The 19,312-nt window shown below is 39.8% G+C and overlaps 1 protein-coding gene across 2 annotated transcripts in view; it reads left to right on the forward strand.

The window, feature by feature from the left end:
- The window catches only part of cep112 (centrosomal protein 112), a 132,259-nt gene that overhangs the window by 25,509 nt on the left and 87,438 nt on the right, over positions 1-19,312 (forward strand). For both annotated transcript variants that reach the window (XM_042505151.1, XM_042505152.1), the window contains exons 9-17: positions 761-847; positions 5,232-5,331; positions 5,826-5,944; positions 6,485-6,628; positions 13,471-13,625; positions 13,911-14,040; positions 14,173-14,265; positions 15,216-15,275; positions 16,429-16,508. In XM_042505151.1, the coding sequence (XP_042361085.1) occupies positions 761-847; positions 5,232-5,331; positions 5,826-5,944; positions 6,485-6,628; positions 13,471-13,625; positions 13,911-14,040; positions 14,173-14,265; positions 15,216-15,275; positions 16,429-16,508 (968 nt within the window). The remainder of the gene's footprint in view (positions 1-760; positions 848-5,231; positions 5,332-5,825; positions 5,945-6,484; positions 6,629-13,470; positions 13,626-13,910; positions 14,041-14,172; positions 14,266-15,215; positions 15,276-16,428; positions 16,509-19,312) is intronic.

Raw genomic sequence — 19,312 nt, forward strand, 5'->3', positions numbered from 1 at the left:
AAATATTTTCCAAGTCCGACAAATAGATCATTATGCATAAAATACCATAGAAGAAAAGGTCATTAGGTTTCATTTGCTTAAGACTTGAAAGCTCTCTAGCTTTAGGGGATCTGTTCCAACATGCACATGACAACACTGAACTTTTGATCCTCTGACAACACTCAAATGAAAACAGCTACTCTCTTCATGATTAACTGCACACAAGTACACTCACACACACACACACACACACACACACACACACACACACACACACACACAGGCTTTCACTTTGTTGCGCTATAGACTGAAGATTTTATCACAAACATGTACACAGACAAAAACACACACAGTTGAGTACATCTCAGTTTCACACTGCTTCTTGAAGCTCTGCACACGGATAAATGTTAATGTTAAATGTGGTTTATTTCATCATCAACTGTGTGTGTGTGTGCAAGAAAGGACGCACTATATCTTCTTTCATCCAGATTCATGTTATTTCTGTTATTCTGTCAATCTATACGATTTTTTTTTCCCAAGGCATGTCTCTCAAAAAAGTTTGGACACAGATCTCAGTGTATAATTCCCTAGAACAAAATTTAATCCTTGTGTTGCCTGGTAATAATAAGTAATATTTCATGCCTTAAGCAGATGTTTTTTTTATGCATACCAACTGCATTTCATGTATAGAAATGAAAACAGATTCACTAGAGAGTTAAAAGTGCTCCAGAAAGTCCATGGTGTTACATAATATGATGTACGGTTATCTGTGTGTTTCCAGACTGAGATGAAGATCAAAGTTCTGGAGTCCAAGCACCAGGAGGAGAAACTGAGGATGCAGCAAAGACATGATGCAGATGTTGAGAAAGTAAGAATCAAAACTGAAAGGTAGCCAATCCTCTGCCAGAACCAGCATTTCACCAGCACAATCTAATTTCTGTCTGCAGCTTGTAGTATATGAGAAAAGGCATATTGTTGTCACTTATTTCAGTGTTTTTCATGATCACTGAAGATACAGCATCACAGGTCGCATCACAATAAATTTGGCCATCAACAACAACAGCCGTCTCTCACCAAAACATATGCTTGCTATATTTGTTTGTTTGCTCACGTGACTTCTTCTCTGTGTATTTATTTATTTATTGTATTAATAATGACATTTCACTTCACATTTCTATATCTGTGAATTTCATCAGTAGCAGCCGCATATTTACAGCTTGTCAAGCCTCTGACCATCTGTCAGGCCTATTAAAATATTTTACAGTGAAGGGGAATTTAACATACATGAACACCAAACAAATCTATGCCTCTAGATCATATATCTTTCGTCATAACTATTGACTGTAGAAATGGACTGCCTCTTCATCTGCATTTTGGTCGATCCCATCTTGTTTTCTTCTCTTTTTTTTGTTTTTTGAGCTAGAAGTGACCACATTTGGGTGAGAAGTTGGAGCTGTGGAGGAGCAATGTCTTGCAGACAGCCTGTCACTCAACTGGCCTCACACCCTTAATACTGTATTAAAGGTGTGAAGTGTCAAAGTTCCACACTCTAGTATTTTACTGATATGAGTGCACCATTCGGATTCTCATAGTGCACTGCATTTTGCCATACTTTTCAGTTAACACACTCAAATGCACTCAAAATAGCGAGTATAAGTACAGAGGTATCCAATTTATGATACAGCACTAATTTTATATTGATTCAATTAACCTACAACAGATCAACGTCCTGTCGTGTTATATACAGTAGTATTTAGTGCATGCCTAGAAGTTAAGTTGATTTAGGTTGGACTGTCTTTGCAAACAGTTTTCAACTGGAATAAGACGCCAAATCAGAATCTGCAGGTGTAGTGTGACCATGTCTGAATCCCATTATGGGATGCTTTTCTACTGCTTTTCCTTGGTCGTGATTGACATGAAATAATTACCCATTTTCAGTCTCTACATGTCATCAGGGAACCGTGATTTCAAATGTTTAAAACCCAAACTGAGCCGATACTGGCAGAATATCCACCACATAACAAAAATATGTTTGCAGAACCCTTATAGCTCCACTTATATTTGGAGATAACACTTAAAAAGAGTTTTGAATGACTTGATAATTTCTCCTGGGGCCACTGGACAGACAGATCTGTGAACTTCAAGGCTCATGAAAACTCGTTAACCTGCGTAACAATGCCCATCAATGGCTCTTGATTCCATTTGGTGGCTAATGAAAAGGAAAGGAACAAGTCTCTCCTCTTCTCATCGCCCCATGCCGCAAATAATCAGCTCTTCAAAGCTCTTTGTCAGCTGGTGAAAATAGCGGTAAAGCTGGTTTACTTCACACTTGGTGCCCATCAGTTAGGCGGCAGATCAAGCACCTGGGATCTGTCACGTCCTCGGTATGACTTTCCTTTGCTGCCACAGAAGCTTTTAATAAAAAGGAAAAACACTCCAATTTTCCCTCCACTTTAAGATGCCCATTGCTGCTTTGTGTTTGACAAGAGACAGGATGACAGCTAGCTCTCTTCTCCCTCTCTCCCTCTCTTTAATTACATACAGATTGCGAGTTATGTCCGATTTAATTTCCTCTGAATTTTACCCAGTATTCCCTCTAATGGCTTCAAAGGGGGGTGATTCAGGGGTGCACTCTGACGAGGTTGAACGAAGGTGGGCAAGCTTGGTTTAGTTTTAATTAGTCTCCTCGTGAATAATGTATAAGCTGCTGAAAGGCTACTGGTCATTGTGGAGAGGGTAATGAGAGAACAGGCCTGAGTGTTGTTTGCTAATGGTTGTGGATCAGTACTGTGTTTAATTCTGAAATATCTAATAACCTCGGGTGAAGAAGCACATCTTTATGTTCTTTTTCTGAACATGTAAATGATCTGAGATAAACAGTAGACCGCAGCTTTCATCAGAAGACAAGCGATGATAATCATTAACTATTTTGTTTTGAATGCCACTGGGATTCAATTACATTTCTGATGTAGTTGTGAAATGTGTTTCTCTGTGTGTACACAGAGTAAGCAAGTGATCTAACTCCAAATTTTGTAGCTGTGTTTTCTTCTCCAGTTCCCTCCATTCACTGGTGATACTGGTTAAAGCCATGGGCAGTTGTTTTGGATTCCCCCCTACATTAAGATGTATTAAAAGCCTCAAATGGGCACCCTAAAAGCTGTCATTTCCCACCTCATAGTGCACTCTCCCTGGAGCTGACACTGTGTCACCGCCTTGCTCAGCAGACCCCTAAAAAGACAACAGTCTCTCCGGGCTGGTAAAAATGAAAAAAAAATTGGGTATCCCTGAATGTTCTGTGAACTTTAACTCCATCCACCCCATCCTCCTTTCATCTCCCCCGTCCCATTCACACTGAGAGGATGACAGGCTTGGCAGCTAAGTGCACTTGGATACAACAAAATGCTAGAAAGGTAAAGTCTTATGTGCTTTTGGGACGGCTCTTGAGGGGAAAATAAGCACTCTTACTTTCTGCCATTTCTGCAAGAAAATTGGAGCTGAAAATCTGTTGTTGGACTAGTCTGTTTTGTTCTGTCTTGTCAGTTGGAGGGTTTTACCACTACTATTATCAGTTAGGCTTTTAAAGAGGTTTAGATTAACATTTTAATCCATATCCATAACATGTCTATGATTCAGAGTCTGAGTTGGATTGTCTGCACACAGCCCTCAACATGGAGGTGGTTGAGCAAATGGCTAGCAGCTAATGGTGCTAACTCCATAAATACTGCTAATAATGGTAGCAGTGCTGACAGAGCTAACATGGTAATGTGGTGTGGCCTTACCCAGTGTTTCCTACAGAATTTAAATATATGTGTGGCGGTACCTGACACTAAATGGTACTATATATTCCAGCAGCGCTCCTAATGAACAGTTTAGGGTCGACAGATCATCAGCCTGGCCGATTAGCGGGGCACATATTTGACAGTTTGCAGATTATCTTTATTTGTGTTTTATTTTAATGACCGCAGATAAAATGAAAATGAAATGATTCTAAGGTTATGAAATCAGGGCAATTAATATTTTCTGGCGATTATACACCAAAGAAAACATACTAATAGTACTACACTAATACACATATTTGATATACGCTAATTTGATTTCATTTCATCATGAGGGTAAAATTCCTTGTAGTGACTGTGGATTCAAAATATCAATAGAGTACATGAAAGCCTACATTACACCATAACTTTACAAAAAAACTGTTTGCTCATGAAACCAGCCTAGTGAATTTGTTTACAACCTGTTCGAAAATGTGCCCTCTGCCACACCAGGCAGCAGACACACACCCTGAGACAAATTGCATAATGAACATACTGTATAAATGCGCATAATGCAGTTGAGCCAAGACACCTTCTCCTTAAACATGGAGAGTGCTAGACTGTCCTTTCAAACTGGAGCTCCAACTCTCCATGGCCTTATTTAACTAATTGCTCACAGATGGCAGCAGCAAGCAGATGCAGTTACCTCATCACACCTCGGCACAGGTGGCTCTCTCAGATGGCATTTCACTCAGTTAGCCTGTAGCCTCCTAAGGATTAGATAGGCTTGTGGAAAATAAGATCTCACCAGGTCACACAGGGAATTATGTATACAAAATGTTCCACATCCCTTTTAAGTTATTATGAATTTGTTTTTTATCAAATGATCATCATTTAGGAGAAATTGCTGTTTTGTTGCAGTGCTCACAAACATTTCTGACATTTTTTTCGTAAGGCCATACAAACTTGTTTTCATGAAAACATTTGCAAAGAGATTTATTTCTAAAAATTTTAAATCCTGCAATGTTTACATTTATGTTAACTTCCTAGCAGACTTCTTCCCTGACATGTTAGAGCATCTCTGCGTTTCTTTGAGTGTTACACCCACCTGTATAAATATTGCATAAAATGAATATGCATCCTTGTGTGTGGTACATGAACCAAAAAAAACGGACACTGAAGAAAAACATTGCCCCATAGGGCTACTAGTGGTCAGAAACGCCACAGGGTACCTTTAAGCGTGATTGCAGGTTCCAAAGCTGTTTTCGGTGGTTGTGTTTCCATCTATTTATGTTGGGTTCCAATTGGTACCTTTTAAATTTAAGTGTGACTAAGAATCTTGAGCAAAAATTCTGAACTTTGCATGGAAAGTATCTATTGATAGCACAAGCCTCTGGTGAAAGAAAAGCGCTTCAACAAACACATTTCATAATGTATGCAAGTTAGACATTTTTAAGCATAAAAAAAGCTGAATATCATCTCCCTCTCCCCTCTTAGATTCTGGATCGAAAGAATGGCGAGATTGAGGAGATGAAGAGCATGTACCGGGCCAAGCAGAAGGAATCGGAAGAGATGATCCGTAAGCTGGAGAAGAAAGGTGAGAGGTCACTAGATTGCAGGGTTAACTGGAAGGATGTTTATACTAGTGTCTCTGAACACTCAGCGTAAAAGGCCCAAAAAGATACAACTCCAAAAGAGACTGGTGTAGAGTGACGTTCTCCAGCTGTGCGCCTCAATCTGAAGTTTAATCGCACAATGTGTGCCTTTTTCTTCATGCTAAATTTCCTCTTCCCTGTTCCTCTCGCGCTTCTCGCCTCTCCGCCCTTTTGTCTTTCCTCTCAAAGCATTTGATGAGAAACATAAACTTGGCAAAGAGGAGCGCTACTGGCCATTTGATAGATGCAATATTGTTATTGACATTGATTTACAGACAGCACATCAATGAGCGTGTGTGTGTGTGTGTGTGTGTGTGTGTGTGTGTGTGTGTGTGTGTGTGTGTGTGTGTGTGTGTGTGTGTGTGTCCATCCGTGCACATACCCTGAGGCAGGGCCTGACTGCTCTTTGTGAGTTTGTGTGTGTGCTCTTCCACAGTTCAAAGTGTGCTGCGGGAATCCCAGGTCATCTGCGAGAGCAAAGAGAAGCAGATTGCTGAGCTGAAGAAGATGTCGGATCAGAGCACCGACTCCCTGAAAAACGAGTGGGAGAAGAAGGTATGAGGGAGAAGTTGAAGGGTTTGGATATTCTGCAGCCCAGCCCCCTGTAAGCAGCCCTGAGCCAGAGGAAGGCTGTTTGATAGCATGAGACTAGCAGACTTCGCTGGAAGCAGGCAGGCTCTGCTGCACTGTTAGAAAAAAAATCTTTATTCTTTCATGCTGTGCTTAAGTTAGTGTGGATTTTTTTTAGTGCTGAAAAATGAATGCTCTCTGCCCTGGGTAAATTGTGTTTTCACTCCTCATTGCTCCAGCTAACCGAGCTGTTGGAGCTCAAAAGATCCTAATGAAATTTCCACTCATCTCTTCAGGGTCACTAAGCATGTGATTTTTCTCAGATGAAATAATAAAAAACTACTTAACCATATAAATTATGTTTATTGGCCCTGAAAAAGCAAGATGTTACACGCCTAAAGAAAAAGATGTTTTGAAAGGGGACATTATTTAAAGAGACAGTGTTAAAAAGAAATTAAGCAAAGAGGTGGTGGAAACACCAAGAAAAGTCTGTTTTTGATATGTAGTCATTCTGTGCCCTTCCAGCTGCATGCTGCAGTGACAGAGATGGAGCAGGAGAAGTTTGTGTTGCAGAAGAAACACACTGAGAACATCCAGGAGCTGCTGGAGGACACCAATCTCAGGCTGGCAAAGATGGAGGCTGAGTATAACACTCGGTCACAGGCAACGGTGAGTACAGAGACAGCCGTTGGTTTGTGTGTTTTAATTCAATTCAATTTTATTTTTCCCAGAGGGCATTTTGTGTTGCATCAAGTGGAAAAAACATAAGAAAAACGCATAAAAGCACAAACTATATGACACAGAAACATACAACAGTTGAAACTAATCTGTGCACAGGGTGATTTGCACCTGTGCACGTTCAAGCTCCATTGGAGCAGATTAATATGTGTCCACCTTAACTCCATAGGGCCAATAATAATTCAGTGAGCATTGAATATGACAACTTCTCCTAATAACAACCATTTGTGTAGTAAACATCACCATCAACACGTCATGACAGTTACAATATTGCAGCATCAGGACCATGAAGGTCCTTGAAATGCTGCAATAACAGTACAACATATACTGTTACTGTCATTCTATCAAGTCATCATCACTATCAAGACCATCAATATAAGTACAATACGTACTTTTACCATCACCCTGTCATCATCGTCTTTATCAATACTACAAGTACAAAATGTACTTTTGTGTTTATTTAGCATTTAGATCTGATTAAAGGGATTAGTTCTGTTTACATTAGAACTGATACAGGTACTGGTACTGGGATTTGGTAGTGGTACCCAACAGTACAACAGAGACATACAGCAGTAGACTGTCTTTCCTAATCACACAGAGCTGATCTCCTCTGTGTATGCGTGTGTGTGTGTGTGTGTGTGTGTGTGTGTGTGTGTGTGTGTGCATGCTCATCTAGCAGTGATACTGGGCTATTACTTAAGTGATATTGGAAAAAAATACACCAGACACCGATTGCAACAGATAGGCGCTACAGCTGTAGTTTTGGCTTGTTGGGAACTCAACAAAGTCACCATTAGTCTCTGTGGCTGGTTTCCCTGTTGCAGGGGGCTTCCGCCTCCCGTCTGAAGTTGATCCCGGCAGCTCCGTAGAGCTCAGTTGCTGGCCTCGGAGCTCAATGGCTGGCCTCAGGCATTGGGGCACTTCGCTGCACTTCCACATCTTGTCTAAACCCTGAGCTCTCACCCCAATGAGCTTTCAGGAACTGACATTTGGCATAGAGGGATTCAACATGAATCGGTACTTGGAAGTGCCAGTGCAGTTCAATTGGTACCCTTTAAAGTACAGAGTTCAGTACTCACCCTGCTTTATTAAGATGAAGGAAAGTTTAATTTTCTCAGTACATTGTGTTATTTACAGTCATCACCTCTGCATGTGGCTGGCCCCAAATGACATCAAGTAGTTTAAACATTTTAACTTTACCTCATGTAACATGATTTAACTTGAATTAGAGTGCTCATGTTTATTCCATCTGTCTGCGATCAAGACTTGACACCAAAGGGAATGAGCACGAGAGCAGCTGTACACCAAGCATTCGCTTGCCGCTGTTTAGAAGAATCATCTTAAACAGCAGCAGGGGAGCACTTCATGTGGGCAGATTATTTTCTATACCAAACACCAGACCTGCACTGGAACAAACAGGATTCTGGGTGACAAGATGGGTGCATTTTTGCATAAAACTCTTTGCTTGCTTAGCTCTAAGTAAAGCAAACAGATCTGTCATACCTCGAATTATAAAAACAGTGACCCACACTGCTCCATGGCTCAAATGAAGGGAGAATTCCTGTAACCTCTGGGCGAGAATGACTCTCATATCTTACCTCTGTCATCTTTATAAAGGTCTTTGATCCAATGGCGTATTAAATCTTCCACATGGTAATGGTTGTGCATGCCCACATACACACTAACACCACCCAAAGCTTCAGTTTCTTTGATGTCATATGAAAGGACTTTGGTTTTAAGTGGAATCGTGCACATCACATTAATGGAGATCATCAACACCAGAGGCCAGTCGCATATACTGCCTCATAAATAGCATTGTTATCAGTATCAGCATTCGTGGGCTGTCATAAGTATCACACATACACACACATATTGCTTCTGGCCTTAATCTGTCAGCAGGCTCACATTTAAGAGGCATCAAACACCGGACAGTGCAGGGCCGGTGGTATGGCCTCTCTTTTAATAATTAAGGACAGACAAGGCCCTAGAGAATGAAAAGAGCCCTCTGTCATTTTAAATTAGCTGCTCTCCTGCTGTGAGTTTGGGCTGACCTACACACACACATATACACACGTGCCTTGTGTCGGAAGTTCAAAGTGGACAAAGTGGTTTGTGTCTCTAAACGTCAATGTCTAGAATCAGTGTTACCTTGTGTCTTGCACCGTTGACTTGCTGCTCATAGTTACATTAGTGTAACACCTTAAAGATATCAGTCATCAGCTGAGTTTATCCAATATGCAGACGTTTTGAGCTTGTAGAATATTCAGTCCGTCACAACTTTGACCCAGTAGCTTCAGTTGCTTTGAGCATGTGGTTTGTGCAGTCAGTGATACCACATATGTGTCTGTTTCAGGCCACTACTATTCTTCTGCGTTCTATGAGAGGGGAGATATAGCTGCTAATAAAAAGTTCATACTCTGGACACAGTGTGATAAGTTTGCTCAGTTCACATGTTAAGTATGCGAGCCAAGACAAACTCAGATTGATGATTCATGATCACTCAAACAGAGCACTGGATCTGGATTAATAAAAGTAAAATGAAGAATGTTCATCTGCCCAATGCTACCTGGTTGGATTTCTGTCCAATACAGATCAAAGATCTCACAAGGGGCTTACAGATATGTCAGATGTTGTTATTTTTGGACGTTATCTACGCACAGGGCAGAGCCAATAGAGTGACTGAGTAGGTGTTTGAAAAGAAAGACAAGCCGGTATCTGCCAAGGTTTTGCACCATGCAAATTCTGGACTGTAGTGTATGCAAATCCATGCATCCAAATAAATGATAATAAAGATATGATTAATATGGCGTCATGGCTAGAGATGAAAGAGAGAGAGAGACAGAGAGATCATGTTTAAGTAAGAAAACAACACAAGGTCTCCAATCGGCATTCATTGTTCAGGAGGTTTTTTACCAGGAGCAAAATAATCTACAGAGTTCTCTTTCTCTCAAAAAGACATAGAGCAGCTGATTAAACAGGTGAAAATACTGAATAAATCAGTTTTGTGTTAAAAATCAGTGTTTCTCTAATGCCGAGTAGGAGGGGCTGGAGCTGGACTGACTCAAACATTTCCCAAGCTTGTTTCTGGAGGAGATACTCACTTGGGGCAGAATTATCTGCAGAGGTCTCTTCTTCTCCAAAACAAACAGACCAGGTGATGAGAACTGCTAAAAACGTGACAAATTGGTGTTTCTTTTATGCTGTTTTTGGCACGTTCGCCCAGTGCCTGCTTTGAGTGCTCGCCTTATTTCAGATCTCGACGTTTAGCAGGTTTTCACTGTGAACCGAATTAACTGCAGAGGTCTTGTTCTCTCCAAAACACACACGCCATGTGATTTACACTGATAAAAATGACAAATAAAGTAGTTTCACATTACTAATCAGTGTTTATCAAATGCTGTTTGGCATGTTAAAGCTGAGCCACAAGCCAAGCCACCTGCTAGTGTGTGCTCACCTTTTTTTTCTGATAACTTAAGACATCCTCAGACATCCAGAAAGTTTTTACTGGGAGCTGAATTATCCACAGAGGTCTCTTACTCTCCAAAACAAATGGACCTAGTGATTTAAACCATTAAAAACACTGACTAAAGCAGTTTCACAGAAAAAAAGTGTGTTTTTCTGATACAGCTTGTTACTAAAAGGCTGCTAACTATGGTGGCCGATGCATGAATGTGAAAACGTCAATAGCTCTATCTGGAACATGTTTGGTTTGTCAATTCTTGGCTGCTGTAGAAACATTACAGTGCAACATGGCAGACTCCATGGGCATGGACCTGCTTCCTATGTAGATGTCTGTCAGACAATTAAAAGGAGCCATGGTGCCGCTGACAGCTGACAGTGACCTAATGACTGTCCTTGATTTGAAATCACAGATTTCTCTGGATTTGAACATCAGAAACATTTGTGTTAATACACAACTCAACAAAACATAGCATTGGTCGAGAAACCTAAATTTTAATGCAGAAAGGTTACTTTAATATTCAATTCAGTTTAAATCACTTTATTCATCTGCTTGGAGCAATAAAAAGGCATGTACTGCACACGTCAGTTTACATATAAGACAACTCACACATAGCAATGCAAAGAAAAAGGAAGAAGACACAAAGAAGATAAAGTGCATGCTGTGAGTTTTAACATGCAGATCATTTTAAAAGCGTTTAGTCACAAAAAAGGAAGAGGTGATACTAAACGTAAATATCCCAACTTTTGTCAACTTAACTTTTAAAGTGGTATCTGCTCTAGAAAAACATATCTGTGCATCCCCCGTAAAAGTGGTGGTAAAACAACAAGTAAACAAACCTGCAGGAGTGTTTGTTTGACACTTGTCCCACAAGTCCACACACTACTCTGTCTCCCTTTCATATGTCTTCTATCAGACTCCACTTGGTGCTCTTCCTCTCACACTAAAGTTTGAAACACAACATGCTTGCATACACACAGCCTGACAAGCCTCAGGTGATGAGCGATGCAGGCTGTCTTCAAATTTCTGGCCTCACTTCTGATACAAAAACTGTAAAAGGTCATCCATCACTCTGTGTGACTTTTTTGTTACAAATTACATGTTTTCTTTCCATCTTCAAAGACTTTATCACTTCTAAATCTCTGAAGTGGAACAGAGCTCATAACGCACCGTATGTAGTCTGCTCTTCACACCTTGTAATTCTCCTTCTAAAACACCTAATTAGGGGACATAATTTGCTCCCTGTGAGTGTGTCCAGGTGTGCCCAGTCCAGCCTCAGCTCTCTGGCAGGAGATGAGAAGAAGCACCTCTCCATACTAAGTGTCAGCACGCGTCCCAGCACAACACAGGCCCCTTGTTCCTTATTTTAGCGCCCTACACTGCTAACACAAAGACAAAAAAAATCTCTCTCACCAGCCTCGCCAGGCGCTGCTCTCGTACTTTTTCAAGCACACCGCTCCCTCCTCTCCCATCCTTCCACCTCCTGTCATCGCAAGCCTCTGTCATCGTCTAGATTGACTAGCACGCTCCATCTTTAATCAGCACCCCGTCATCGCCTTTATCAGCGTGCCCGCACTGCATTCCAGGCTGTCATATGCGCGCACACACACACACACACACACACACACACACACACACACACACAAAGACACACGTGCATATGCTGGGGGACAGTATGCAGAGAGGGGACGTTTCTTTTCATCAAATCGGCGGTGGAAGAAACTGTATGCATCAGCTGGGCTTTGATCATTGTCTTTATTGAAAATCTGAATCCTGATTGAGCTTTTGACATTTAAATAACTAACCGGTGTTCATGTACAGTAAACTGAGGCTTTACATTTATAATTATTAGGGTTTTTTTTTTTCATTTTTTTTTTATTAAAGTATTTCAAATTGATTATAAGCTCACTCTGTCCCATAGACTTAGCAAATGATGAACACAGCTACTGTGTCATCACACATTGGTTTGTACTGAAACAAATTCATATGTGACACAAAAAGGCAACTCATTATTTTGGCCAGTAAAAAATATGCTGGTCCACACAGTTTTTTTCATCTACCAGTTCCCTCGGCGAGTGAGTCAGAAAGGTAATTTCAGACACTGTTATGTGTACATTTTCAAAGTGAAAAGAGCATGAAGACGAAACAGGGACCTGCTGATCAAAACATTGTCACATGTGGTCAGAAACTCTACAGTTTACCTTCAGTGTACCTTTTAATCCTTTGAAACGTGAGCAAATTGGCTTGATTTGTTTCACAAACATTGGAAGAAGACAATAAACAACGAAAGAAGAAATTATCTAAAATTAGCAAGAAATAGTACAAGTACAAGAAAATTACCTCAGAATTAGTAAAATAAATAAATAAATAAAAAAGACAAAAAGAAAATGACTTGGAAGAAGTGCTTAAAAAAATAATATTTCTGTAACATTTCTTCTCGCTTTGTTTTTCTAAATTTACAAATTTCTTGCAATTTGAGGAATGTTTCTCATCAAGTTGCTCATTGACTTTTTTCCCCATGTTTTTGAAAGAAATCACACCAATTTGCTTGGGGTTCATGCGTTAAAATACTGAAAGGTGTCTGAAAGCAGTACAAGAAAAGTGATGTTGCACCAGGTTTTAAAGGGTTAAGCAGGTGATGCTTAATGCTGTTACAGCTGAAATGTATTATGACATTTAACCATTTTTAAATGAGATTGCCAGTGTTGCTAAATAAGAAAATTACCTTGTGTTGCCCGTGTTGCTATGAGTTTTTCGAAATGACAGAAATCAGGCAACAAGGTGAAGTCACAGGATGGAGTTACAGCTCTAGAAATGTTTCAAAGGCAAAACAGTTGACTTCAAAAACTGCTGCAGTTGAGCTTTTGTAGACTAGATAAAATATTTTCACTCGATAAAATCTCCTGTGTAGCATTGAAAGGGTTTCTGCTTGTTTAACCTTTGGCACAGTTTGTATAGAGAAGATGTTTTTGTTTTTGATGACTCACAGATCTTAAGAGAATAGCAGGGCAAAACTCAAAGTCTATTTCGAGTCCAACCTGAGCTTTGGGCCTCGTCGTACAAAATATAACTTATGCAGTAAAAATCTATGATTTATTAGTCTTTACCTCAAGTATTTTATCATTTTTTTAAATGATAAAGGATAAATAAATGACTATATTGTTTATCACATTCTTCCATGTTAGCAATGAGATTTTGTCTGACTTCATCCTGAGAACATTCGCTCCTCTGACCCGTGACATTTTCTCAGGCAAGTGCCCTTAGTGGTTCAAGCTGTTTGGTTTAGTGATTTCTGTGCATGCTTGTGGTTCAGGAGCAGACGGTGCGTGAGCTGGAGCTGCGGGTGAAACAGCAGTCCTCGGAGGTGGAGAAGGGCAACATGCTGCGTCAGAGGGTGACACAGGAGAAGGCTCAGTTGGAGATCCACATTGCATCTATCAGCGGCGAACTGCAGGAGGCCAATAGACGGTCTGTGAAATAGGAAACGAGAAATGAGAATTGTTTAGTGGTGAAAAAAGGATAAGATGTGCCAACTCTTTTAACTAGTGCGTCAAAATGTATTCTTTATTGTAAAACATCTGCTTGAGGTCTCAAATAACCTGTTACTGTCAGGGTGAAATGAAATCTTTTGAACGTGCTGAGACAAATCTATGGCGACAGGGAGATGATGAAGTTATTTAACTGATGACTTTGAAATAGGAACAGGTCAGTGTAAGTGTTAACCATCCTGTCATGCTCTTTAATTGTCCACAGAAACATGATTCTGCAGAAGGAGAAGGACCAGCAGAGTGAGCAGCATGAGCAGACTGTGCAGAAGCTCCAAGCCAAACACGAGGCTGATATGAGCCACTTACATCAGGAACATGCTCTGTCTGCAGCTAAGGTCCACATTACCTGACCACCTCCACATCACTCTCCTTCCAAGCCGGCAAAATTTACAATTGGTTGATGCAAAATACAAAATTGTACTAAATGTAACTGCATTTTTTTCTTCCTTTCTGTCTCTCTGCTTCAGGCCTCTGAGGTGATGGAGGAGTTAGAGAAAACTGGAGCTCTACTCAAACAGCAGCTCCTGGACAGTGAACATCGAAGACACCAACAAGTCAGGGTATGATTTGGGTGGTGGAAGTTTTAATGAGTACATAGACTCAGACCTAAACATAAATAGCATGCATCTTTTCAGTGTATTACTGTAACAATAATAGCTATGACAATACTTAAAGGGATAAGTTTGGTTTTCTTCAACCTTAACACTATTTACCCATGTTTTTGTGTCTAACTGACTAATGGGAACATCGATTTTTGAAATTGGTCCGGTATTGAACAACAGGGTTGCAGCAGCAAAATAAGCTTTAATGTCACCACTCGGGGTATGTTTGCACCATCAATGTGTTCACTAAAAGTGGTTGACTTTGCTACTGACAGGCTCGGACTGTTTTTATAAGTGTGTGAACACTTATGTAAAGGATCCCTACAGGGATAGATATTTTTGATTAAGAGTGAGGTCGTTTTTGTTTAACCAGTAGTCTAGAAAATGGTACTGCTAAATCCATGAGTCATTTTTAATAAAAAATAATTTTAGCGTTGTGATACACGTCATTCAGAGTTGATAGAAACAAAATAAAACTTACAAAAACTGTCTTGATTCATCTTTTCAATGTTCCAGCAATCGGCAGCTCTGCTTTGGTTGGAATAAACTTTAAATTCACCTTGTTAGAAAAAATGTTGGTTATATACACACTAAAATGACTGTTTATTCATATGGAGTCTGGTGGCTTTAGCCCTGGCTATTTTGGAGCTCTTTCTGGTTAACAAGGCTGACAAAAGGATAACATCATAATGTTGTCAGAAATTATGATCTGAGCCTGTCAATGGCAAAAAAAAAAAAAAAGCAAAAATGTCATTCATTACTGAACCAGTTCATAATTATTGTTCCCTTCAGACACAAAACATGGGAAAATAGCGCCCAGTTTAGAATAGGAATAGGCTTGTCTTTTTGTGATGTGTCACAGTATCACCTCTGCCACATTGTATCATTTTAACTCTGCTTCCTTTCAGGATCAAGAGATGAAGTTTCAGCAGCAAAAAGATGAAGTGCAGATCAGCTGTGAGAAAAAGGTAGTGTGTACTTCAAGAGAGCTGATCCACTGAGCTGCATAGCTTCTGTCGTTGCATTAAAACAGCCCTGGACAAAGTTATTACGGTCAAGTGGAGATCAAAGCAGGAAGTCACATGTTCCTTTTTGGTTCCCCTTACTTTTAGATTTTATGTCTGGTCTCGTAAAATCAGAGCCGTGATTAACAGGTAGATGAAGGACTGGGCAGAGAAGAAAGACGAGGATGGAAAATGTATAATTTAGCATAAGAAAAGAAAGCAAAGAAAGTTGAGAATGGGAGTCACAAGCAAATCCGAATAATCTTGTAGAGTCACTCTGAAAAAGATGACATTCAAAAGGGACGTTTTACCGTCTGAAGTATGCGCTGTCAGTCCACGGGCTGACACTTAATTGCCTTTACTTTTGAGAGACCCTCTTCAAAGCCATAGAGCAGCTGTAAACCAAAGAGTGAAGAGACCATTGTTAACGATCTGAGCCGGACCAGACCGGTCCAGGCCAGACTTCTTAGGTGAAAGTCAAGTTTTAAAGACCTGCTGCACCTGGGTCATCTTCAAAGTGCCACAGTTATAATATGTATGCTCGTGGCAGGCTGGCATACCCAGAGACGGGCCCCACTGGCTGATACACCTGCAAGAACTTAGCAGGCCTCTGCGCACTTCATTCAGGGTCAGGGCAAATTTAAATTAAGCTTCTCTGAAAGAAAGTCTGTATTTGGGTTTTGATGTTTTTCTCAGCCTGTTTTTTATTCTGCTCTTGTGTTAAGCCTCTATCTTTTTCTACCTTCTTCCTTCTGGACGATGACAGGAGATGTAAACAATGAAAAAAACAGGAGGCAGTTGTTCATTTTCCTTCCTTTTTTCTCCTGGAAAGATTCCTCTTTCCACTCCTCAGGAGTAGTAAATGAGACACGTGAAGGAGGCCAGAGTATGGTATCTGGACATAACAAGGGCCCATATGGCTGCCACAGATCCAGAGCGAGAGGCCCTCTGTGCAGGCAGATAGGCTCTGAAGGTACTTTTGATGGGGTGATAGAGAGAAGAGACGAGACCAGATGCACAAGGTCACAGGCAGGAGAGTTTTGTTGAGTGATGTTTGATGGTGTCTGCTTTTGCACTCACTTACACCTCTCTCTCTCTGTCTCTCTCCTTCCCTCAGGTTTTGGCAATCCACAGTGAAGCAGAGAAAGAGAGAGCAGAGGCTAAGAGGAAGATAGCCAAACTAGAAGATGCACTCAGGTACAGTGAGAAAGGCCAAACCAAATGTGTTATTTGTTGTGGTAATAAATTCAAGTATGACCATGAAAGTTTTCTGAAATTGTACAATGTCAAAGTTAAATATAAACTTAGCAGCAACACATTTTTATTTAGTACTAAGTACAAAGTTCGAAAATGCTTTATGCTTATTATGGCTGAACATTTATCCCTCGTATTTGATGGGACAGATGCTGCAAAAAGTTGACCGTTTTGAATACACCACCCAACGTTAGGGCTCTAATGGCCCATGTCTGAATATCAGTGGCTTCAACTGTATACACTAAACTGAATATTTTATCACTTATGTTTAGGGCTATGTATTGTTCAAAAATGGAAATCTTGGTTATCTCCTTGGTTATCAAAATTTTGTGCTGAATAATAAGGCTTATTTTGATCCTCAGTAGTATCAAAGCAATTCATTCGGTCCCTTTAAGTATCGAAGTTAGACCTACTAATCTTACACAGTAATGTCAATAGTGAGTCCTTAAATCTGTGTATTAGTCTGTCTGTGTGTGTGTGTGTGGTCCTCCTTCGCTCATAGCGAAGTGTTTGACATAATATTCTAAGGCACACCATCAGCATGTCAGCCAGTGTGTGTCTGTGTACGATGTGTGTGTGCCATTGACATGGACTGTGAACTGAATCCTATGTAAATAACAGAATTAAACACAGTACGGGAGAATTTTGGGTAAGCTGTGTGTATGCAAAAGTGCAAAAGCAATGCTATACGAACCTGATCATAATCTAAAAATATAATCAAAACAAACACAAGGATAGCGCTCTGGGTTATTTGGCGGGTTTGTGGACGCATTTTCAGTTTTATTATTGTTTGTACTGAAATTTCCCCCTTTGGTCATGAAATTTCCAACACAAATGATGCTAGAGGGGCATTTATTTTACAATTATCAGCATCAAAAATTTGAGCCTTGACTTTGTGGCTTCAAACTTTATTAGAGAGTTGTTTATGTCTACTGACTCGAGTCTTTGATCATAAGAACAGTGTGTATGAATTCTGATTTAAGGTGGAGTTTGGCTTTAACAAGCAAACCCTAGCACACTCTCTTTGATCTTTTTTTATAACTGTGAGTAGTACCGGTAGAGTTGAGAGCTGTGTAACTGTGGTGAGAAGTCATACGGATCAGAGCTTCACATGTGATAAGCAGCATTTGTGTTGTCTTGAAGTAAACTAGCAAACTGAATCCTACAGTATAAATCAAAAAGTCTATACACGAATAAACCGATAGCCATATTGGGAAAATAACGGGACTGAAAATGAAACAAAAGATAAAGAAAAAGAGTCAAACTGTATGGATATAATATTTAATAAGATATAAACACCGTTACTTGCTGTAGAAATATATATATATATATATGTAGCAATCTTACACAGGAGGTAAAATAATTCAAAACTAATCAATATTTTTGTGTCCTTAAAGTGGAAAGGTTTGCACTTGTTGATGTACATTCACACAATTACCACACAACTCCTCAGTTCCCCTCAGCCCAACAAATCTTGTTATTGCCTTTCAGCACTTTGTTTTGGTTTTGTGGCACACAACTTTAAAAAAAGTTAAAAAAAAAAAAAAAAGCCGTTATAAATCTACTGTAATTTATCTGTCCAGCACCAGACAACAGATAGAGACAGTTTGCAACTAGGAGGTGAACACATTGAAGCTTTTGGTAGCTCAAGAGCCAGATATTTCTCTCATGAGTTGGTGGAGACCAAACCAGAGATGAAATGAGTGTGAATACTGGACTTCCAGCAGCTGGTCTGAAATACAGCTCCAATTGAATGTTAATATTGCTTTGTGTTTTCTGAATGTTTACATTTAAACAGGCAAGTGTTTGCTTGCACTTTCATCATAACGATTTTATAAGGTTAAAAAACAAAAGTCAGTTAATGAAATGAAATGAACAGATTTAGGTAATTATTTTGAAAAAAGCCAGGGAAAAATGTATAGGGACAAACAAAAAATGAATCATAATCATAAATACATATTTAAAACTTTGTTACATGATTATTATAATTTAAACACTTTTCCAGGTAATTTCCTTGTTTGTTTGTTTTTTATCTTTCTTTTTCTTTTCTTTTTCAACTAGTTTTCAGGTCATTTTCTTGTATTTTTTTTATTAATTTCTTGCTAATTTTTGGGTCATTTGCTCATTGTTGCTCATTGCCCTTTTTTATTTCCTGAGAGAAACAAAGCCAATTTGCTTAGGTTTCAAAGGGCCAAATGTTTATTGTGAGCCGGCATGCAAAATACTAGCTCACCTAAATCCAAGGCAGCCATGACTAATTAATAATATTAATTAAACCTGTCGTTCTGCTGCTAGAACGTGCCAAAATGTCTACCATGAAAATTGTATGCTACCAGATACTTTTTAAGCCTCTGTTACAGAAATATTATACAGGTATTGAAATGATTAGTTAATGAATGATAGTTATTCATTAACATTCATTAACTAATAATTATTCACATTAACTGCCATAATTTGAGACCTACTTTAGTGTACCCATCACTCTACCTCCTCCTCAACTTCCCACTCTCACCCTTCAGCTCTACCCCCCCGAACTACACAAGCACACACTGCTGACAGCCCAGACGTCAACACACTCCAACCAACCAGTTAGCCAGTCAGTACATTCCACTGGGTACTTAATCCCATACAGAACCACATTACTTGGTCACAAGCAGATTACAGTTTCCCTGGCGAAACTAGAATGTGTTCTGCACAATTAAACACAACGCCCATTCAACGGCCCAACAGCTCCAGCTCCAGCCGTA

The sequence above is a fragment of the Plectropomus leopardus genome, chromosome 17 (assembly GCF_008729295.1).
Source record: "Plectropomus leopardus isolate mb chromosome 17, YSFRI_Pleo_2.0, whole genome shotgun sequence".
Classification (NCBI taxonomy): domain Eukaryota; kingdom Metazoa; phylum Chordata; class Actinopteri; order Perciformes; family Serranidae; genus Plectropomus; species Plectropomus leopardus.